This window comes from Trachemys scripta, chromosome 9 (genome assembly GCF_013100865.1).
Source record: "Trachemys scripta elegans isolate TJP31775 chromosome 9, CAS_Tse_1.0, whole genome shotgun sequence".
Taxonomy (NCBI): Eukaryota; Metazoa; Chordata; order Testudines; family Emydidae; genus Trachemys; species Trachemys scripta.
Genome location: NC_048306.1, coordinates 86,584,455 through 86,608,079, shown reverse-complemented (window position 1 = coordinate 86,608,079; position 23,625 = coordinate 86,584,455). Strand labels below are relative to the sequence as shown.

Here is a 23,625-nt window from a genome sequence, read left to right as displayed (position 1 = left end):
TAACCCCAGTACAGTTCTCTGTCACAAACCATCATCTTTATATCAGTGGGTCAGATGCCTGATCTGTGAATCTAAGTGAAATGGATTTAGTGGTGGCCTTCTTACACTTTATTAAATAACAATCTCTAATTCAAAGCTAACAGATGCCATTAAGAAGAGTGTTTGCTCTGTTACTGGGAAGGAGAAGTGAATGATAATTTTGATATTAACTGATGTAGAACATGAAGTACGTTGGTCATTAAGACTAGTGACCACACACAAATCAAGAAATGCTTGATTTTGCATTATTGCAAATAGTGACACTTCGTGTGATGTTGACCACAATGGAATCAATGGGAACATTCTCACTGACTTCAGTAGGAGCAGGGCTGATTCCTTCATTTAGGATATGGACATCAGTTTTGCTTAGTTTTTGCTGCATCCCCAACTGGAAGATGTGGAAGTGAAATTCTTACTGTGAAAGATTTGAAGTGAGGTCTTGAGAGAGAAGATGACATCCCATGTGTTTTGGAGTTTTTGACACATGAAATGTCAAAATCTGCAGGTTTATTTTATTGTATTTTCCACACTTTCTAGAATCAGTAAAATGTTTCATCATGTCTCAGCTCTGGTTAGAGAATATATCCCCTTAATACGAATGCTGCAGGGAACAGTATGTACTATGATGGGGACAGATTCAGCATTTTGTTTTGGCAGAATGATAGAACAATAGCTGCTAAAAGTATCATGCTTGGATTGTAACACAGAAGAATTTCAGTGGCAAAGGAAAGCAAAAGGACAGAGCTTAAAAATTTTTCCACTCAAGATTATTAGAGTAAATGATTATATTAAAAAGATACCAATGGCATTTTTTGAAGTGGTCAGATATGACTAGGTTCACTTATGCTTTTCTTTTGTTTGCATGTCTCTTTTATTAGAATAATTACTGTCTTCCGACTGAGCAACTTGACTCAGTTTTTTGTTCTGCCTGCAGAATGGAAAGGAGGAATACAGCATCAAGATGACATCCTATGTGCTGCGTTTTTACCTCCACATACTCTAGTTACAGGTAGCCTAATATTTATTGCCTAATATATCATCCAGGAATTGGGATTTGGGGACACCATTATTATGCAAGGCTGACTCTGTTACTGCATGGGCTGGCGTAGCTAATATGCTGCTGGCTGAGGTACATAACTTACAATATGTGAACAAATTAGAACTTCTTAAGAAGACAGGAAACGCACACTTTTGTTCTCTTCTGTTTTATGCCAAATGAATTTCAATTTGCTTCAATGGGGTTACATCAGACTCTCATTGGAGAAAAGGTCAGGGAAGTCCGCCCCATTTTTTTCATATCCGAACAGAATGATTAAATCTGGATATTTTTCACGTACTAAAGCATGAAAACATTTATAATAGAAGGCCCATTATCCTGGACTCAATGGGAATTCTATGGAGGTGGTGATTGGATTATCAGGACTTAAATATTAGGAAAAGATTGAGAATAAATGGTTCAGTTTACCAAAAATTGCATACACTAGAATGTTGTGGGTCCTTTTTTTGAGGAGGGGGCACAGTTATAATAAATTAATTTAAATACAGTGGCATATAGACTTATTCTTCACTTAAATTCAGTAGAAATTTAATCAATTGTACTTTGCTGGCTCAGTAACAGCCTGCTACTTACAAACAGCTAGTGGAGTTATTCCTCAACCCAGGTGGCTGGGGTTTGTGCTGAAGATCCCTGGTTTGATTGTTGCTGGTAGTCATGGGAGGACTGAGTGAGGGATGCAGGGTTTGGCTCCTTTTGAATTTGGTGCTTGTGAAAGATACTGAATAGATATCCCTGGCGACCTCTGTCCCTAGCACGGGCACTATCTGAGATGGCTAAAAAGTGTAAGCTTTGTGATATGGATTTCTTACTAGAGTACAATTTGAGGCCGTAAGCCACTAAATAATCCTCAAATAGTAAAAATGCTTATTGCTACTAGATATAAGCCAGAACCTCAAGTCCAGGGGGAAGATGATTTTAGGCAAAGAGCTAAGGCTCTGAATCAATTTTCTGAGTCCAAACCAATGCTTTGATGATCAGTTAGCTAAAAAAACCTCGAGAGATTTATTTTTATTTTATTTATTTATTTTGTTGGTTTGCATGTGGCAGAAATCTTGTAAAAGGCAGCTAATCGTGTGATATTTAAGCCCAGGGTGCCTGACATATAATATCAGCTATCAAGATTTTGGCATCTTCCAGTCTCAAATGGAATCCTAGCTCTCGTTTGGCTTTGAACCAGCCACTGCCCATGTTACTGTGGCTATGTGACTATTTTTAGTGCACTAGCTCCATGAGAAGCCACCTCAGGTCCAAATGTAGCTGTAGCTGTACAATGATCTCATACAGATGTATCTCCGGTGACTACTTGTGAATTACCCCAGTGGAAATGAGAATAGCATCAGGTCCAATGTATGGTAAACAGCTTAGTCTGTCAAATCAGGGCATGTCTGACCTTATATTTTGTTAAACTGAAAGCAAGAATTAGAACTTCAGCCATCATCCTCATTCAGTCCTGCGGATGGCAGATAGATTCCAGCCATTAGTTGCTGAATCTACCCAAAATCACAGGGCTCCAGAGAGTCATTTGTATTTCTTATGTCTAAGGGTAGCTTTGGCTGAGGTCTGAGATCTGTTACTTTTTGGTTTGTGAATTGGTAGATTTTCAAAGCATTGTAGGGGATTTGGACACATTACAACTAATGGAAGATATGCATCTGAATCCACTAGACGGCTTAGAAAATCTGTCAATTTCTCCATGGCCTGCTTTTCTGTAAAACCAGAGAAATGTCCTCTTTACAGCAACCTTTGTAGGAGAGGATTACACATCGAAAGGTTACAGATGCTTACCTTGAAAGCTTACAGATGGGAATACAAACCTGCTAATCCTGATAATGTGACCTATCACGTAAAAAGTGAAAATATTGCTGTGTTGGCAATAAAATACTTCTAGCTGCCTGAAAGATCAAGATTGGCTAGTGAGTGTAACAATGTGTTGTCTTTTCTTTGTCCAATGCAGGGAGTTGTGGTGGTGAAATTGTTGTCTGGAATAACAGTACAGAAAATGCCTACCTTAAAATTTACCTGGATCCCCAAAAATCTCTGAAATCCAAATCGGGTGAGCGAGCATCTTATTGAAGCAGCACTGCTTTCAGGCTCTAGGCAAAATATACATACTGTTTGCCTTTGCATGTAATATTATGTGTGCCACTAAATTACTGATAATTGAGTGGAGATTAGGGGGATTATTTATACCTTTGTCTTGTCAGAGTGACACAAAGCAGCCTTGAGATTGTACTTGCTTTATACACTTTAGTTTATTCTCTATACATCTCAAGGCTATTGCTTCTGTTTATTGTCACAGATCTACATCAGCATTTTTATATTATTACCTTCAGCAGGGAGCATTCCCTTAATTTTTGCCTTGTTCAGTGTTGGATAATAAATAATACCAACTGAACCTTGCAGAGGCTGCTACCCTTGAGGCTAACCAGAACCTGAAAACTTCACTGGGTTGATAGTCTGCACAGACTAGTGGCATAACATATATTAAGCACCGTGCCAGTGGGAAATCTATAATTATTCCCCACTGTAATCTGTAGTACATTTTATGGCAGTGCGCATCTGAGTATAAGGAGAATGGCTTGGAAAAAACCTTCTATAGTTCTTATTTAAACTTCCTTAGGTTTCCTTCAAGTTTTGTGTGGGGAATAAATACTTATATATATATATATATATATATATATATATATATATATATATATATCTCACATCTTGAAATTCATTTCTTACTTGCACATACACTACTCAGCAGGAATATCTGATGGAGTGTCCCTTTATAATGAGCAAGACACTTCAGAGTGAGAATGCTTAAAATATTGTGAATACAGTAGATGTGGCAAAGGAACTACCGGTATATGAGCTTTCTGATCTTTAAAGGGTCTAAACCCCAACGGAGCAGATCTTAAACTGATGTAAATTGGCATAGCTGCATTGAACCACGCTGACGTTAATCAGATGAAGATCTGGTTCAGGCAGTGCAGATCATATTGCAGCTAAGTGACCCTTAATGGTCCTGCTGTTCAGTAAACATTCCGCAAAGATCATGGGTCAGATGTTCAGACAGTGTAAATTGGCACATCTGCACTGACATGAATAGAGCTATGTCATTTTATACCCTCTGAGGATCTGGCCCCCCATAATTGGGGAAAGCTTCTCTTCAAATAGGTATTTGTTCATAATACAAATTATGTATGCAACTCATTGATCCAGCTGCTTTCAATAGAAAATGAGCTAGTTAATATATTTTGTGCTCATTAAAGAGGAGACTGGAAATCTCATAGAGCCAGAATCCACCATTTCTACTGCTGAGTAAAAACCTTATTCTGTGAATAGTGCTATTGACATCCAAAGGGCAGCTTGCAGGATAAGATACTGCTCACCAAGAATAGGGGTGGCAGAATTTGGCTCACATAAATAGTTTTAATAGCATGAACATCCGAAAGATTTAGCTCGAATTCATAAAGTAACAGATAAAAAAAGGTGAAAAAAATCAGATGCCAAGTGTTTTTGACATGTCTACTTATACCCATAAATCCCTTTTATTGACTATAATAGGGAATGTCTCTTACAGATACTCTGTTACTACAACAGCAACTTAGTTCTGCTCGAAGAACGTCCTCTAGAAGACATACGATGTCTGTAGCTGACTTCTATGACACTGAGTGCAACAATGCTATTACTAAGCTTCTATTCCTAGAAGCTAGAAAGAATATTTCAGTGACAGGTACCGGAAAGTAATTTCTACACAGTAGAATCATGGCTCTGCTTACTTTGCCCATACTGAACAACAGTACTTGGAAAAGCTCATTATTAATAGTGATAACTGATTACTGCTTTCACAGTTTCCTTTCCTTCTTGCCCCTCAAAAAAGACCTTACAATATTTCTCCTATAGCATGTTAGAATATTTTTCAAACAATGTTCTTTTGTTTTGCATCCATTCTCATTGTCATCTGGATTAATTTGCCCAAAACTCATATTGAGAGTAAATTTAAATAATCCAGCAGAACTGGTCTGTATCTGAAGCCTGTCTACATACATAGATCCAAACTGTGTATTGATTTATACCCCCTGCAGTTCCACTTAAGTCAATGAGCTTGCACTGGATGCAAGTCATGGCAGAATTTGGTTTCGCACTGGTATATGCAGCTCTGCCTTTAAGAACGTAAATTATAACTTCTGCTGCTTTACCCAGGCATTTTCTGAGTCAACATCATATATTTGCAAAGCAAATTGGAAAGCGTCTGCAGATTGATCTGAAACTATCTGGAAATTTGTTATTAAAAGCACTATTTCGGGTTTTTTTCCTGCATTTATAACATAAATTGATTGACCAGGGTTCCTTTTGAAAGAAAGGTAAAGAAAACCAGTTACATAAAGATTACAGTGTATCACAATATTCATGAAAAAGGTTAACAGGTTTCTAAAGAGTGTTTTTAGTACTAGACTTTGTTTTGTCGGTATTGTTCTGAACTGCATACCTCAAATAGCTATTGAGTAAAACATATTTCATGTGACTGGAGTCTACTGTGTCAAGGTGCTCTGCACAATATTAAAACAGTGACAAAAATAAAAATACGGGTTCATGCATAACAGAGAATTGCTTGTAATAATGAAAGCTGCTGATTCTTTCTGCTTATTCAGACACATTTCTGTCTTTTAGGTGGAGCAAACTTAGTGTCATGTGGAGGTGCTGGCTATGTTAGGTTTTGGAATACCTTGAAAAGCCAGCTCGTGGCAGAGTTTGAAGCCCACAGTAGAGCTGGATCCATTATCATGACCATTGATAAAATGAGTCAGTACCTCATAACGGGGGATCTAGCTGGATGGGTGAAAATATGGAATATACAGGTACAAGGAAAATATTTGCCTCTCTTTTCGTATTTCTCATGTGCCCAGTTTGTTGGGATACATGCAAATAAGTTGGGTTTTACCTGTTTTCTAACAAAGGAAAAAGATTGACCAACATTTTCAAACTTGGGGCCTAAAGTATCCACTGAAGTCAGTGGGAGTCTTTCCATTGATTTCAGTGGGTGCTGGATCAGACCCTGGGGTGCCTATAGCCATGCACCTAATACAAAGCCTGACTGTCAGAAGTGTCACATTTTTCTTTAAAACCCAGGGGGAAGAAAATCTTAGAGAGATTTGCTCCCATCTTTCCTTCAAGGGCGGGGCTTGCCCCTCCATCTATCACACACAGCACGCTGTGGAGCCTGCTCAGAAGATCTCCAGATCCAAAATATCCCCCCTTCCTCAGATAACTGCCATTTCCTTTTCACCAGGACTACTGCCTTGGTTCCAGTGAGAACAAGGTAACCCAGCCACCTCCCCTGATAAGATCGTTTCAGCCACACGATGACTGTGTTACTTATCTGGAGACCTGTGTGCGAAGCAGTTGCCTGCTCATCCTCTCCTCCTCTTCAGACTGCAGTGTTGTTCTTAGTGATGTGTATGGTACAACAATTGGAATATTTGGCCAGGTAGAAACACTTCTATTAGCAACTCTTATGGGTAGTGCTGGCTTCACTTCCAGAGAGATGACTTTTTAATTAACTGCTTCACTGCTGGTCTTTCACATCAGCCTCTGTACTGCCAGAGCAGTCCTATGGGGGTCTGCCATTCAGTTTAACCATGTTTGCTATTTCTGTGCAGGACATAGCAGAAATATCTTGAACAGATTTTCTCTTTAGATTTTGGCATTTCTACTTGAATTCTTGTCTGGGAAAACCGAATGCAAATGAAAACATACATGTGGCTAGGAAGTTATCCACACTTTTATTTAAGTTCAAAATGCTTAGTTTCAGTCCCACTCAAGTTTTGGGCAAAGATTGAGTCACTACTGGAGCTGGCCAGGAATTTCCTGACAAAATGGTTTTTAGTTGGAAAATGATAAAACAGTTCATGGAAATGTAATTGTTTCTGACAAAACTTTTATTGGGAAGGTTTCTTAAGTCCAGGGTGGAACTTCTGGTCAAAACAAGTGAGAAAGATACTCCCAGTAGCTGATTTAGAGCAGGGATTTGAACCTGGGTATGCACAGCTCAGGTGACTGACTTAAACCATAGGCTACTGGCTATTCTATGTTAGGCTTCTCTCAACCTCTCCTTTTGAAGCTGCACAACTTTGTACCAATGGGCCAGAGAGAAAGTGGTTAGGACGACCCAGATTCAAGTCCCTGCTCTGCCTGATTTGGAAAACTTTTGTAGGGCAAGAAAATCGTTTACTGTCCAGCTTTAATCACCGCTGACTTTTTCTTACCTACCACTACTCCTGAAGCCATGTTTCAGCTCCAGTAGATACTATCTGAATCATGGAGACAGGTTTTCTAAGAAGAACAGATGTAACATTGAAACCATCATAGCTCTAATAAGAATAAATAATAATTTAATGTATCATATTTAGTCACTATGAGTGGGGCGAGCCTCCTCGCCTAGTGGTAAGAGTCCACCTAGTGATATGGGGGTAGGGGAACCTGGGGTCCTCCCACTCCACTGGATTTCCCACCCAGGTCCTCTTGAGCACTATAAAGCAGGAATCTGCTACCTCTGGTCCAGTGAACACTGTTCTCTGCGTCCCTTCCTACTGCTCTGCTCCCACCATCCGGGTGCATCATGACTGGCAGCTGTCCTTGGCAATCTGGGGATCTCAGCAGGCTAGGGATTCCCGGCTCTGTTCAGTAGCTATCCCCATGAGGAGGCCTCCCTGGTGTAGTCCCTCTGCAGCAATGAGTGCAGCTCTGCCTCTTTCTGCCTGCCACCCTGCTGTGCTGAAGACACTCCCTTTTGAGTCCCTCCTCCAACTGGAGCAGGGCTGTGGAGGTGGGGCTTTCTGGGGCCAGAGTTGTTCCTGTGTCCTTAACTCTCGAGTATGGGGTTTATCCACCCCATCATAGTCACTCATTCCTTCACTGCCTAAAACATTAAAAATGTTACCAGCTTCTGTTAAGTTTGTTAGTAGAGGTGCTAGGAAAATGGATTTATCCCTTTTGGGGGAAATTGTGACTTTTTGAAATTAAGTTCTTTTTTTCTTATTTCTCCAAATAAGAACAGAGAGTCAAAATATCAGAAAGTTTTGGGAAATGAAAAATTCTGAAAAAGTTTCAAATCAGAAATGCTGAAACGGAAAACTGATATTTTTAATAGAAATTATCTGACGTTGCTATGAAAGTCTTCAATTTTTCTGATCAGCAATGTGAAACATTTAATCAAAGTATATATTATTTTCACAAGAAACTAAACTATATTTTTGGCGGGTGCGGGGGAGGGGAATTTGTTGAACTAGCTCAAATTCTTAGTTTTTCAAGGCAGGATCTTGTGTTTGTCTCAGTCTCTGTGTTTATACAGTGCCTAGCACAATGGGGACTCTAATCTTGGGTGTAGCCTCTGACAGTGGTGGGCAACCTGTGGCCCATGGGCCACACGCGACCTCTCAGGGTAATCTGCTGGCGGGCCACCAGACAGTTTGTTACATTTTCATGGCTGCCCGCAGCTCCCAGTGGTCACGGTTGCCGTTCCCGGCCAATGGGAGCTGCGAGAAGCGGTGCGGGCCACAGGGACGTGCTGTCCACCGCTTCCATTGGCCTGGAATGATGAACCGCAGCCACTGGGTGCTGCGGGCGGCTGTGCAAACGTAAACTAACTGGCAGCCTGCTAGTGGATTACCCTGACGAGCCACAGGTTGCTCATCACTTCTCTATGAGGTACTATAATGTAAATAATATGGATCTGGGTCCAGGGGACCAGTTGCTCACATAAATATGCAGGAAAATAATGAAAACCAATACCCATTTTAAAACTTTGAATCTGGGGGTACTTCTATATGAAAGGGGTTTAAAAAAAAAGTAATAAGAAATATTTCTAATTCTGAGTGGCTTTAAAATGCTTTCTGCTCTGCTTATTAGGAAGAGCACTGGCGAATTGAAAATGCTCCTTCCCACCCCAAAGGAGAGCAAAATCAAGATGAAAATGTGGGCCAAAGGGAAGAAAAGGATGACGTTCTAAAGAAAAAAGAAGCCCCTGTTCTTGGAGGAGAGCCATCTCCTAAACCCCCGGAACAAGCTATACTTGGTATGGAAGACAAAGAGGAATCTGTAAACATGTAAGTCATTTATCAAAAGGGGATTTGCAATGTCAGGCTTTGGCATATTTTTGTTTTCATCCAAATCAAAAAAAGTTGCTTTTTGTTTTTTTTATGTGTTTACTTATTTATTTATTGTGGAACAGAAATCCCAAACCATTTTTATTTGGAATTTTTGAAATGTTTTATTTCTTCATTTTTGATCAAAATGAAATGTTTCTACATGCCCAAAATTTGAAATGTTTCATTGTGGTTTGTTGCCCGATGGAAAATCAAAATTTTTTGGGGGTAAAATCGAAATTTCCCCACAGAAAATGTCAATTTTGCAAAAGTGTTTTTTCTGTCAGAAAATCACGTACCCTTTGAAGGGACAGAGCTTCAGTGTCTCTGCACAGAATTCCTCCTGGAGTGCCCCTAAGTTATAATACCACCTAGCTCTTTCTGTTCGTCGGTAGATCTCAGAATGCTTTATGAAGGGGTTAAGTTTGATTATACTTTCTATTTCCCCCCGCCCCCATTATATTACTGTTTTATATACTTTATAAGTGAGACAGAGAAGTGAACTGACACAGCAGGCCAGTGGAAGAGCTGGAAGCAGGACTCAGGTATCCTGAGTCCAAGTCAATGCTTAATTCACTAGGCCAGTGTTTCCCAAACTTGGGACGCCGCTTGTGTCCCTGGCGGGCTGGGCCGGTTTGTTTACCTGCCATGTCCGCAAGTCTGGCCGATCGCAGCTCCCACTGGCCGCAGTTCGCTGCTCCTGGCCAATGGGAGCTGCTGGAAGCGGCGCGGGCTGAGGGATGTGCTGGCCACTGCTTCCCGCAGCCCCCATTGGCCTGGAGCAGCGAACCGTGGCCAGTGGGAGCTGCGATTGGCCGAACCTGCAGACGCGGCAAGTACACAAACCGGCCCGCCAGGGGCTTTCCCTACACAAGCGGCGTCCCAAGTTTGGGAAACACTGCACTAGGCCATGCTTCTTTCCTATAAATGAGCCCTAGCATGGTATGTGTTAGTTTGTTAAGCATTTTAAAACTCTCTGTAATTGAATTACTTCCTGACAAATTTTATGCTGCTTAAGTGATATATTTTTAGACTACACTGTTCCTTCTATCATAACCATAATAAGCATGCAATTCATTACCTCCCATTCTGAGGGTTTATATTTGTTCTTAATGCTCAAGTAGTTAGGTCTATACCTCTGAGAAAATACACTGCTAAATGTTTAAAACTTTAATGACTCTTTGTAATATGGAGTGTGTCAAGGCATAAGAGCAGTAAAATTAAACTGTACACAAGTCCTTCTTTGGCTTAAATAATTTCCTGAATGTAATAGCATGAAACATTTACATTAATAAAAGGTTTTAAAAGGTTATATTCTTACATGAGATTATTAGAAATGTCAGATAACGTCAACAAAGTATGAGCAAAATGGATTAAAATTAACAGCATTTTTGTGATAGATAAGATTGTGCAGAGCATAGTGGTATGTTCTTAAAGATTAAAGAGCAAGTGATAAGTATTTATTGTGGTGAGCAGCGGTTTTAAATATAACGGCTCTCATTCTAATCTTAGAGCAATTCCAGTGATTTCAGTACAGTAGCTCCTGATTTACTCTGTGGTAAATGACATCTGAATTAGGCCCAATATCCACAGGTTCTAATATTTTCATAGAAAATGAAAAAAACTGCTAAAAAATAATCCAAGTTGAACCACTGCAGTATAACAATGAGAACATACTTTGCCTTAAGCATGCTCCAAATGCTCCCCCAGCAAAATCTCTGGGTTCAGTAAGATTGCAGATGCTGCTATTTTCAGAAACATACTAAATGTGTGCTTGGAGAAATGCCAGATTTCCCTTCTACCCTGGAGCAGAACAGGTGGTTTAATAGACTTCTCTTGAGAGAAAGCTGATTTTTTTCAGAAGCACCTGAAGACAAAGAGGTGGAATTGTTCCAATTCTAATACCTCTATACAAGCATATGAGAAAGAAGAATGGCGTTTGTGTACTCTAGTAAATATTTCACTAGTATGTAGTCTTGGGAACCATTACATCCTCAGTCAGGGCCAGATGCATCAGAATTGGGGCCTCTTAGTACTTATTACTAGAACATCTCGATGTGGCTCCAAAGCATTAAAGGTACAGTGACACTCCTTTATAGCACATTCTTTTTGTAGACCTATAATATCATGAGGCTGTAGCTCAGGTAGTAAGTTAATCATATTTATTATTTTTTAATAGAATGACAGTGAGTCTGGATGGAAAGTAGTGCTGGTCATAAAAATTCCAACAAAACATTATTGTCTCAAAATATTCTGATTTGAGAGAATCAAAACGTTTCACAGAGAGCGTTTGATTTTTGCCAAAGTTCCAATGAAAACCTGCCTGCCAAGTTTCCTGCTAGCTCATTGGCCCAGTTCCTTGGCAGCCTGGGGCTCCAGGTCTACAGCTCTGGGTAGGCTACAAGGCCCCAGAGCTGGTACTACACTCCCTTTTTCAGAGAACTTCAAAATTTCGGGGTTTTGTTCCAAATTTTGAAATCCTCTGCGAAACAGAATTACCTTTTTCTGCCCAGTTAAAGTCACAAGGAAAAGAGCTTACTCTCTGAGTCTAGGAGGATGGATTGGAGTCTTGGTAAATGGCCTAAAAGTGCTTTCTCTCATGGGATCTTAGGGAAAGAAAACGTCTCTCATTCACTACAAGGAGATTTTTGCAATCATTAGATAGTCATTTTACACATGAATAATAAAAATGACTATGGGCCCAATCCAACACCCGTTGAAGTCAATGGGAGCCTTTCTATTGATTTCAATAGACTTCTAATCAGACCCTATAAGAGTATATGTAGTCATGTAGCATATGGTTACTGAAAGAAAAGCCATATGGAGTGATACACATGCACTATATTCTGAATATCAGCATATATGGGCACAGAAAGATGTGACCCTTTGAATGCATGATAACATATGCCAGGCAAAGGATAAAAATAGAAACTGCAGGAGGAGATACCTATCATTTTGTTTTTGATTTTAAATTTTGGCCAAAAAGAGTCATTTGTATCTTCCTAGGATCAGTCCATGGGAAAACACGATATTGGGTAAAAAATACAAAGAAAGCAAAATCCAGAAAGGAAAGAAACATAAGTTCTTCAATGGGAAGACCATGCAAAACTCCACTGGTAAACAGCCATTTTGACTTCACCACCTCAGTAGTTATTATCTTGCATATCTGTAAGTACAGAATCTTACGGGGTCTTTCCTGGGGAGCAAGCCTGAACCAGAACCAAAGGTAATGGAGTTTTTTTTACTGATAGGGAGTTAATAACGGTTCTAGTCTCTTCCTTGGGCCATCTTACAATAGATGTCTGCACTAAGACCTGCTCTCCTGCAGAAAGAATCCAGGTGGAGACATATAGGTCCAATTTGCAGTGAACTCAATGAGCTACATGATTTGTGGGTGGGGGCACATTCATTTCTTACAGGTGTATGTTAGACATCCCTACTTTCAAATATGGCCAATGCAGCGTAAAAGAGGTTGGGGCACCATTGATTTGGTTGAGATGTGCTACATAAATATTATATAATTGTATCAAGTGCAAATGTAGTTTGCTTCAAATTACATTGAATTACATATTTAAGAAATAATTGAAAATGTTTTAGCATTTGCAGTTTCACAGTTTGGACTCATTGGGTGGCCCTTAACATTGTTAATTATCTTTAGAAACCTGATGCATTTTCTTTGGTTTTATTTAAATAGGTAAGGAAAACTATTTTTACTCTGTATTTTATGGAGGATGTTATGTATTACAGAGAAGAAATTGGAGAATATCCAAATTTACTTGTGAAAAGTGTCACTTCCAAGTGAAAACTGGGTGTTTTTTTTCCCCCTTAAATTCTCAGCTAAGAACCAACAATCCTGAGCTTTCTCTGGTTGTTTCAAATAAAAATGATCATGGATTTAATCTGTACAGCTGTGTTTACAGAGCTGAATGTTTCTTGTCTCTGAGTATTATAGCAGCACAAGTGCAGTAATATGAATGAAGATAGACAAGAAAAGTTACCTTATCTTAGAAATACAATTGGGCTGTTATGTGGAATTAATTCTGGTTTTTCAATAATCCTGCTATTTTAAAGGAACTTTTAGGTCATTAAATATTGGAGCCCTCGAGGCAGTTGTTGAAATGAACAAGCCTGACTTTGTTCTAAACCCTGACAAATACTTTGGGGAAATGACTGAGGAGAAGTGCCCTGAAAATCTGAAGCTCCCTACGCCTTCAGAAAGTAAGTAGACCTTGATTATATTCGCATTACTCCAGCTTTCAGTACAGAAAGGCAAAAATAAAGGTCACTAGCTTTTGCCATCTGTGCAAAAATAAGATGAAGGTAATAGAGAACTCTAAGATTTATTGCTTAGTTGCTGATCTGGGGCTTCAACACAGCAGCAGGACACATAATCCTATTTGAACAGCTTCTTATTTTGTAAGGGCTTGATCCAAAGTCTACCGCAGTCTATGTCAATGGGAGGTCTTTCCTTCAGTAGGTTTTGAATCAGGCCCTAAATGTTCATAGACAGGATTACTCTGAAGCATTCACTTCTGATTCTGTTCTTGGCAGAAAAGAACAATCTTATTTTTAACAGGTTTTGACAAACCGATCCCAATGAGAGAGAGATTTGGAGGGCAATACCAGTGAATTTCTGCTAAGCTGATTTGTGTCCCCATAAAGTGGGATGTTTCTGGTAGTATGCTGAGGAGTCCCCCTTTAAGGAAATTTTCATAGCACACACTGGTCTCCTTCCCACTGACAATCAAAAAAAGACAGGAGGTGACAGATGGGGCAGGAGGGTCTCTAGATAAGCATGAGGAACAATATCAGGGGGTGGCCGTGTTAGTCCACACAAGAGATCCACTTCCTGGACACTACAGTACAAATAATTGATGGTCACATAAACACCACCCTATACCGGAAACCTACTGACTGCTATACGTACCTACATGCCTCCAGCTTCCATCCAAGACACATCACACGATCCATTGTCTACAGCCAAGCCCTAAGATACAACCGAATTTGCTCCAACCCCTCAGACAGAGACAAACACCTACAAGATCTTTATCATGCATTCGTAAAACTACAATACCCACCTGGGGAAGTGAGGAAACAGATTAACAGAGCAAGACGGGTACCCAGGAATCACCTACTGCAGGACAGGCCCAACAAGGACAATAACAGAACACCACTGGCCATCACATACAGCCCCCAGCTAAAACCTCTCCAGCGCATTATCCACGATCTACAACCTATCCTGGAAAATGATCCCTCACTCTCACAGACCTTGGGAGGCAGGCCAGTCCTCGCTTACAGACAACCCCCCAACCTGAAGCAAATACTCACCAGCAACTACACACCACACCACAGAAACACCAACCCAGGAACCTATCCCTGTAGCAAACCTCGTTGCCTACTCTGTCCCCATATCTACTCTGGCAACAGCATCAGAGGACCCAACCACATCAGCCACACCATCAGGGGCTCATTCACCTGCACATCCTCTAATGTCATATATGCCATCATGTGCCAGCAATGCCCCTCTGCCATGTACATTGGCCAAACCGGACAGTCCCTCCGCAAAAGAATAAATGGACACAAATCGGACATCAGGAATGATAACATACATAAGCCAGTAAGTGAACACTTCAATCTCCCTGGTCATTCTATTACAGATTTAAAAGTCACTATCATTGAACAAAAAAACTTCAGAAACAGACTTCAAAGAGAAACAGCAGAACTAAAATTCATTTGCAAATTCAACACCATTAATCTGGGCTTGAATAGGGACTGGGAGTGGCTGGCTCACTACAGAAGCAGCTTTTCCTCTCCTGGAATTGACACCTCCTCATCTATTATTGGGAGTGGACTACATCCACCCTGATTGAATTGGCCCTGTCAACACTGGTTCTCCACTTGTGAAGTAACTCCCTGCTCTCCTTGTGTCAGTATATAATGCCTGCATCTGTAACTTTCACTCTGTGCATCCGAAGAAGTGAGGTTTTTACTCACGAAAGCTTATGCCCAAATAAATCTGTTAGTCTTTAAGGTGCCACCAGACTCCTTGTTGTTTTTATGAGGAACAATGCCTTCTCTGATATGTAGCCCCATTCAAGAAATGGCAGAAAGAGACAATTCTTCAGTCAGCTTTTCGCACCCAACTTCTGAATCTTCAGATGGCTGGCAATAGCAAAAGCACTCATGAAAACCAAAAATTCAATGAAACAAGGAGGGAAATGGTGAAAAGATAAGTGCAGAGCAGTTCTATCCAGGCTGACTGGAGAAAACATTTACTGCTACACTCTATCATTACAGAGTGCCCTTGGGCCATTACACTGTGCTTTACATATTCCTACAAAACAATCACAAAATGGATCCTCAATAAAATTACTATTACATCGGAGTGTTCTTTAAAATACATATGGGTTGTCTGTACCTCTTGCCAACCTACACTTTTCCCTCCGACACAAAAACAAGCTAACTTTTTTGGCAAGGTTTATATAACTGCTTAAGTGTAGATCCATAAAGAAAATTGGCTTGTCTGATTGTTTATTGTGACTGCACTCTCTCTGGCACTTTCCCTGATGACTCCCTAATGCTTCTCCTTTCTGCTGCTCCTTCAGAAATCCTGATGTTGAAACATCACTGCTAACCATCCTACTGTAGCATTTAGGGCTTGTTGTAAAACGCATCATTGTACTATTTATTTGATAAGGCTTATCTACAAAATTTAGCTATTTTAATGTCAATAATTTATGGTTATAGGTGAGTTACTGTCAGGTTTGTGTGAGCCAGATAGCAGGGATCAATTGAGAAGTATGAGGAAAGCATTGAGAGTGTGTGTGTGTCGGGGGGATGAACCAATTAAATGAAAGCATTTGCAGCTGAATCAGCAAGGCCAAATTTTGGCATTGCATGTCTACATTTTAATTTTAAAGATTGCTTCTGTAATCTATATCTTGCAGTTGGATTAATTGCCACATGAACTTCATTTACTAGTCAGGTGCCTGTTCCCAGCTGGCAAAAATATCCTTTTTTCTCAGTGTATGTTTACCAACCTACCGGTATTCGTTCTCTCTCTCTCTCTCTCTCTCTCTCTCTGTCTTGCTCCTGTGAAAGATTCAGGTGTGGAATAGTAGGGTTATATTTATGTGTGACTGATTCCAACCTCTTCTCATTAATCCAACTGAAATTCATGATGCGTAGACTAAAGAAGCAGATTTTACACTTCAATATGTACATTCTATTCTATTAACCAAAATAACATACAATCACAAAAAGTAAAGAGGGGGATCCAACATGTAATAAAAAGAATTGAATTAGGTGTAATTAGGTAGGTACAAAGGTAATAAAACTAACAATCAAATGTCACAAAGATAACACTTAGTAAATCAAAGTTTATAATAAAGTGGTGATGGCTTCTCACTAATCTGGGAAAGCAACTATTAGCCAAACATGGATCTTTAATATAGATCCTTGTTGGGTCAGTCAGCTTGTGTCAATTAGTAGTTATGGGCTATCAGTTACCAAAATCAAGGTGAGAATTTTTTTAAAAATGTCAACAGTTAGGCCTTATCTTGCATGTACTTAAGCAAGTGACTTACTGTAAGCACATTAGTAGCCATATTGAAGTCCCATTAAGGTTAGGCATGTGCTTGGTTATCTTATTGAATTAAGGCCTATGCACAAGCGCACCATTGATCTTGTGCAGAGTCCCACTGATGTCATGGGAATTCTGCCGGTCCAAGGCACTTATATAGCCCCCACTACTGTTGTAACTGACCACCTTACAACCTAAAAGTGTATTTATCCTCACAAAACCCCTGTGAGGTAGGGAATTTGCACACATGCAGACGTCTGCATGTGTGGATCCACTTGCAAAGTCTAACCCTTATTCTGGGTACGTCTTCACTTACCGGAGGGTCTGGCGGCAGGCAATCGATGTTCTGGGATCGATTTATCGCATCTGGTTAAGACGCGATAAATCGATCCTGGATCGATCCCGGAAGTGCTCGCCGTCGACGCCGGTACTCCAGCTCGGCGAGAGGAGTACGCGGCATCGACGGGGGAGCCTCCGTGCCGCGTCTGGACCCGCGGTAAGTTCGAACTAAGGTACTTCGAATTCAGCTACATTATTAACGTAGCTGAATTTGCGTACCTTAGTCCGAAGTGGGGACTTAGTGGGGACCAGGCCTCTGTTTGGTGTCCTGCTCCAAAACCCATTGAAGCCAATGGAAACATTCCCATTGACTTCAGTGGCCTTTGGATCAGGACCTAAATGCCCAATTGTTTCCCCTAAGTATTAATAACAACAAATCATAGTCAAGATTATTCACGCTCAGACACATACCTAGATATAATGAATGTAAACTCCAAATATATTCTGAATGATTTTAGAACTGCTCTCTAATTTCTTCAGAAATTTGCCAATTAGTAAATTACACGTTAATTATGTATTAAACACAGATAATGTATTCATTAGTCTTTTCTCCGTTTCCCTTTGTTTCTGGTTCTGTTTAATATCAGGATATGGTAAATTATTTAAAATTCATTAAGGAACTTGTCCAAAGCCCATTGAAGTCAATAGAGAGATTCCCATTGACTTCTAGATGAAGTCAGTGTGAGCTGCTGATATTCAGCACCTGTGAAAATTATGCTCTTAATTCTTTGAGCCATGTACTTCCTTATCGCCTACTCTGCATGAAGGATGCAGCTTCTTGCTTAAGAAGTAATGAGCAGTGCACAGTTAGTTTTAGTGCACTTATGATTATTTTTATGGTCTCTGCACTGTTAACGGTCATTTGGGAATATTGCTCAATCCCTATGTATAAAGCTTGTTAAAATGCAAGTAAACATACATCTATGTGTAGTGATTAAGCCATATCCACAATCTTAATAGCTCAGGTACATGTTCTGATTAGTTTAAAATGATCAAGGTATCACCTGGGTAACAACATAGGAATATATAAAGCCTTATCAAGTTAATGAATTCTTTGGGCCTCCCTTCTTCCACGGGAATGGTCCAGCTATGCCTCCTATCTCTGAGCTACTCATAGAGATGTTCTCAGGCATCAGGGTAGCAACTCAGTAAATATTGTTTAATGCTTCATTTGGGTTGATTTTAATGGAAGGGACATATACACACCAGAGGGCAGAATTTCGTCCTTGATCTTGGACTAGAGATCCCTGAAGACCAGACAGCTGTGCACCCAAATACATGATTGTAGGATACACTTGCTCAGTCATGCAGACAGTCAACTAGCAGTATAAATTCTTTTGTTTCAATACAGGATAATTTGATTTCAGCTTTTTATGACCCTTTAACAGCAGTAAAGACATTAAAATAAATTAAAAGAACAGTGTTTTGTTTTTAAAAATCCACAACAGCCTCTGTTCTTTCTCCCTCTCAGCTAGAGGATTCATAGCTTCAGATCTTCAGAGGCAGACTGGAATTTTAAGGTGCAGATTCTAGAATGAGCGCTCCATATGAGTAGACTATATAGTCACAGGATTCCACCCACAGAGCATCCTTTGCAGAATCTGGGCCTAAACGCTTACTGTACAGATTAAGCCAAAAAGGAAAAGCAAAATGTAAAGTAATTACCTAAGAGCCACAAACTTCTCTTAGCAGATCTGGAAGCAAAAAGTCAATATTGTTCTCTCAGATTTATTCTGGTTTTGTTTTTGTTTCCCCCCGCCCCCTCCTCTAGTGGCTTTCTTTTTAACAGTGCATCTTAACAAACATGAGGAAAGTTGATTTTTGATGTGAATTTAATTCCTGTTTTATAGCATTGAAAGCTATATTTGATGAGAAGAGCCTGTTCCCAAAAGAAATTCTGGATCGTGAACAAAAAACAAGGCAACTGTGTGAGCAAATGTGCAACGAAGGCAAGATGAAAAGAAATAAGAAGCAAGCAAAGATGAAAGAAAAATAAACCTTCCTGTTGTTACAAAGAAGGTAAGTGCAAAGAATGCCATATATAGAATGAAGCTGGCTTTGCCACAAACGGTTTAACAGAGTAAGCCCTTCTTTTAGGGTCAAATTTTCCAGTATTTGCTTGGGGCCTGCTCCTTACATGGTATTTACAGGGCCTTTTCCTGCAACCAGGTACTCCGTGTGAGTAACTTTACTCATGTAAGTCTCGTTGAAGTAACAGGAGTCTCAGAGCACTACATGCATGTTTGTCTGCAGGACCAGCCTTTCGGAAAAAATCTGCCTGAAGTTACTGGCCATTCCACATGCAGAGGGTTGCTAATTTGGATAATTTTGCAGGCTTAATCCTGCAAACTGTTAAACATGTGATTTCCCCACTGAGTTCAATAGGACTATTCATGTGTGTAAATAAACTCATGTGCATAAGTATTTAAAGGGGTAGAACACTAGATTTGACAGGTAGGAGGAACTCCAGGTTTTTTTCCTTATGAATTTCAAAACATGTTAGATCAGTGTTTCTCAAACTTGTGTAGGGAAAGCCCCTGGCGGGCCGGGCCGGTTTGTTTACCTGCCCCCGTCCGCAGGTCCGGCCGATCGCGGCTCCCGCTGGCCGCGGTTTGCTGCTCCAGGCCAATGGGAGCTGCTGGACGTACTGGCCGCCGCTTCCAGCAGCTCCCATTGGCCTGCAGCGGCGAACCGCGGCCAGTGGGAGCCGCAATTGGCCGGACCTGCGGACGGGGCAGGTAAACAAACCGGCCAAGCCCGCCAGGGGCTTTCCCTACACAAGCGGCGGCCCCAGTTTGAGAAACACTGTGTTAGATAAACTCATGGTAAGAGTGATTTAAAGCAAACAAAATGTGCTGTATAAGAACACTGCAGTGACATTAATAAATAGTCATATTATAATATAAAAACTAAAAAGACTTAAAAATACAACATATGTATAATTAACTCAATGTCTTCCTTTCAGAGCTGATTTTGATCACCTTGGCAACATGGAAATAAATGTCAGTGAACAATTGCACCAATAAGTCAAGCACAGGCGTACAAAACAATTAAACTACAGACCTTGAATGTGAAGAATAAATTTCAAGAATACTTTTATAGCTAGAAGAATTGTTACTCCTGTTTTTGAGTGTTTGTAAACTTTATTTTGTTCCTGAGTGTAAATTTATTTCTAAAGAGAAGCAGTGTGTTAAAAAATTCCACTTTTCTGTCTGACAATTATTTACTTACTGTAGCAAGTAGTGCCTAAGATCAATTTAACTGTACTGTAACATTGCCTACATGTTGTTTATACAGCATCGTAAATGTGTATGGCGTTTTATAAAATATGAAAAAATTACCCGCAGCCATTTCACATATTCCACATTATTATTATTATGACTTGCTGTGTTTTTATGGTTATGCTCACTATGTGCTTGGTGCTTTCCAAACACTGAAACATGATCTCTGCTCTGAGGAGCTTACAGTGTAAGGATAGACAAGTGCACGGAGGTTAGGGAAAAGGAAACGTGTGAAAGATATGCATTTTCCTGCAATATCCTTGGGAGACCTTATTGGTTTAAGTATCTTTGGGGTCCATTGTATTAATGACTGTATGAATGGTTTGTTTTATTGTGGGCTGGGATTGTATGTAACCCCTCGGGGGAGAGGGGATGTGATGTGAGACCTGGGTGTTCAAAGGACTATATTGAACAATGTACCACACAAGAATGCACTTTTGGGACGAAGTGTGTTAAGTGGTTTCCCTGGGGAATCTGTAGGGGGTGGTGAATGCAAATTCCCCACCTCCAATTACGCCGAAACTCAGCCCTTTGAAGCTGTGCCTTCAAGGATGGGCCATTGTCTGCTGATTACTTGTTACAAGAGATCAAGATCAAAGACCCAAGCTGTATAAAGGAAAGACAGAGCTATTCATTGTAGCTTTGAATCTGAGACAGTTATGAACTTGTAACCATGGGGGAAACCCAGTTGTGGGTTTTGAACCACTGATACCTATCAGAGAACTAGATTGGAGTTGGGGGGGTAATCTCTGGTAAACTTTTTGTATGCGTGTAGGTTCTTTTATTGTTTCCATATGTTTTCTTTATAATGCTCACACCTTAAGAATAAATGTGCTTGCTTAGAAAGATCTGGTAACTTATTACTGTGGCAATTATACTGTTTTTAGCCTCTGGGGAGAAAGCGAAGTGCAGACGCTAGCTTGTTTAGGCAGTCTGGCTTGCTGAGAATAGGACAGTTTAGGTAGGGAGCTGTGCAGCCTGGGAAAACCACAATCAGGAGGGAGAGGGACATGGGTCTCTGAGGACCCTTGAGTGAGCGCCCTTAGGGTACCATGGAGGAGGAATATAGGAAACAGGCACAATATGCTCCTCACATACAGGTCATCTTAATTCACTCTCAGCACCATGGCAGGAGTCTTCAAGATGAATTTGGTTGTGGCAGGGCAAGGACACTGCAGATGAGCTTGAGTTGTACCATGCATGGGGGTCCATGTGGATGAAGGCATGGAGCTGGTTTCATGAAAAGCTGAAGGAAAAGTGAACAATGCTGAGAGCATTGGTAGAGCAGAGGGTACTGTCCCTGTCAACTGTGTGGTGCTGAGAAACACGAATTAACTTTATTCTGATCTCAGTTCCACTTAAATTTCAGAACTGACTAGCTTCAAGCAGAAGCCAAATTTTTTTTTAAAAAAAGCATCTGCCATAGAAATGCTCCTTCTTGCCTTCTAGAAATGGAAGGCAATGTCCTCCCACCCTTGTCTCAAAGTCATGCGGCTCTGAGGTGCAAGCTGGGCAATATGCTATGTATACAATTCTTCCTCTAAAGCTTGTGCAGTTGTGGTGCTGTACTAAGGAAGCCTGGCTTTATAGAAATCATAAATATTGGCCCTAAATGGTTTCTCAAACTTCTTAAAATTCTATTTCTGTAATACATACAGGCTATGTCAAATGTCTGACTGGGGTAGTATTTTATGAATTTTTATCAATTTTTTTATTGGCATGAATTTGGAATGACTTGCAAAATGGGCCCATCTCATACTTGTGGCTGACTAAGGGTACATCTACACTGCAATTAGACACCCGTGGCAAGCCCACACCAGCAGACTTGGGCTAAGGGGTTGTTTAATTGTGGTGTAGACATTCGGGCTCGGGCTGCAGCCCTAGGTCTGGGACCCTCCACACTTGCAAAGTCCTAGAGTCTGGGCTCCAGCCTGAGCCTGAATGTCTACACTGCAGTTAAACATCCCCTTAGCCTGGACCCCAGAAGCTTAAGTCAGCTGGCATGGGCCAGCCGCAGGCTTTTAATTGCAGTGTAGACACACCCTAAAACCTCTACACCACAGTCATGTATTCCTTATATCTATTATATAATGTCACAGTATTTTATCACTGCTTGTTGCACTAAACTGTTTAGGCTTAAATTGTGCCAGCCCGTATGAACTGTGTGTGTGAGGATGGAATAAGGAGCCTTCCCCCAATCATTGCCCCAGCACAATGGGGAATTCCAGGCAGAACCGCGCCTTTTGGAGGCAAGAGCCTCCCAATGCTCTGCACTATTCTACTACTGGTTGGGGCTAAACACATGTAACCCTTTGTCCCCTTTCCCCTCCCAGCTATGCTTAAAATATATACACCCACAATGTCTGATGTATTTGCAATTTGCAGGTGAAACCATGTGGAAAAAATAACCTTTATTTCTATGGGTCAATTCAGGAGCATAGTCCATAGTTCTGCTTCAAATGCAGACTCTCTCAAGGTAAACTAAAAGGATTAGAAGGGCACATTAGGACAGTGGTCACGTTTCTGAGTTATGCTGTCATCCCATTAAACTGAAAAACAGTTCTCTCCATTAATTTCTTACACCAGGCAAGACATCCCAATTAATATTGATACATTTTAGAAAGACAAATTTTCATAATAAACTTTGTGGCCACCTGTTATGGGGTTTGGTACATTAATCATGCTGCTTTTCATGATAAACATAGAATAGTGTCCTTGTCCTTGTTGCTCTTTATTTTTCATTTCAAGGCAAACCAGTTTTTAAGTATAGTGTTGCTGTGAAGGGTGGAGAGAGAGGTGAAACTGTTTTTCCAGGTAAGCGTATGCATTAATTCTTTAAATTGCTTTTGGGAACAGGAAACGCATTACTGGTTGCTATTAGCATAAAACAACTAAATATTTTGAATTATGTAGGTGTGTATTTTTATTAATTTTTATTTATTATTGCCTAATCCAAATTCCTTTTAGCTATAGCTGTCTTAAGGTAGGACAGAGCAGTAAATATGGGCCTGATTCTTATTTCCATTGAAATCAATGGAAATGCTTTCGGTGACTTCAGCAGGAATGGGAGTGGGTAATTGTAACTGAATTCAAAATATAATTCTGCAATTTTAACGTGTTAGGGCTTAAAGCCATTAAAGTCAATGGAAAACATCCAGTGATTTTCAGTGGACTTTGGATTATGAATTTAATGTA

At 40.3% G+C, this 23,625-nt stretch overlaps 1 protein-coding gene across 1 annotated transcript in view; it reads left to right on the top strand.

Moving 5' to 3' along the window:
* WDR49 (WD repeat domain 49) overlaps positions 1 to 21,270 on the top strand; it is a 71,103-nt gene extending 49,833 nt beyond the window's left edge. Inside the window, exons 10-19 of the mRNA XM_034782656.1 lie at positions 918 to 1,048; positions 3,051 to 3,149; positions 4,665 to 4,817; positions 5,756 to 5,943; positions 6,375 to 6,572; positions 8,993 to 9,189; positions 12,235 to 12,344; positions 13,300 to 13,446; positions 19,000 to 19,168; positions 20,115 to 21,270. Coding sequence (XP_034638547.1) covers positions 918 to 1,048; positions 3,051 to 3,149; positions 4,665 to 4,817; positions 5,756 to 5,943; positions 6,375 to 6,572; positions 8,993 to 9,189; positions 12,235 to 12,344; positions 13,300 to 13,446; positions 19,000 to 19,145 — 1,369 coding nt within the window. The 3' untranslated portion in view covers positions 19,146 to 19,168; positions 20,115 to 21,270. The remainder of the gene's footprint in view (positions 1 to 917; positions 1,049 to 3,050; positions 3,150 to 4,664; positions 4,818 to 5,755; positions 5,944 to 6,374; positions 6,573 to 8,992; positions 9,190 to 12,234; positions 12,345 to 13,299; positions 13,447 to 18,999; positions 19,169 to 20,114) is intronic.
* The last annotated feature ends 2,355 nt before the right edge of the window (positions 21,271 to 23,625 follow it).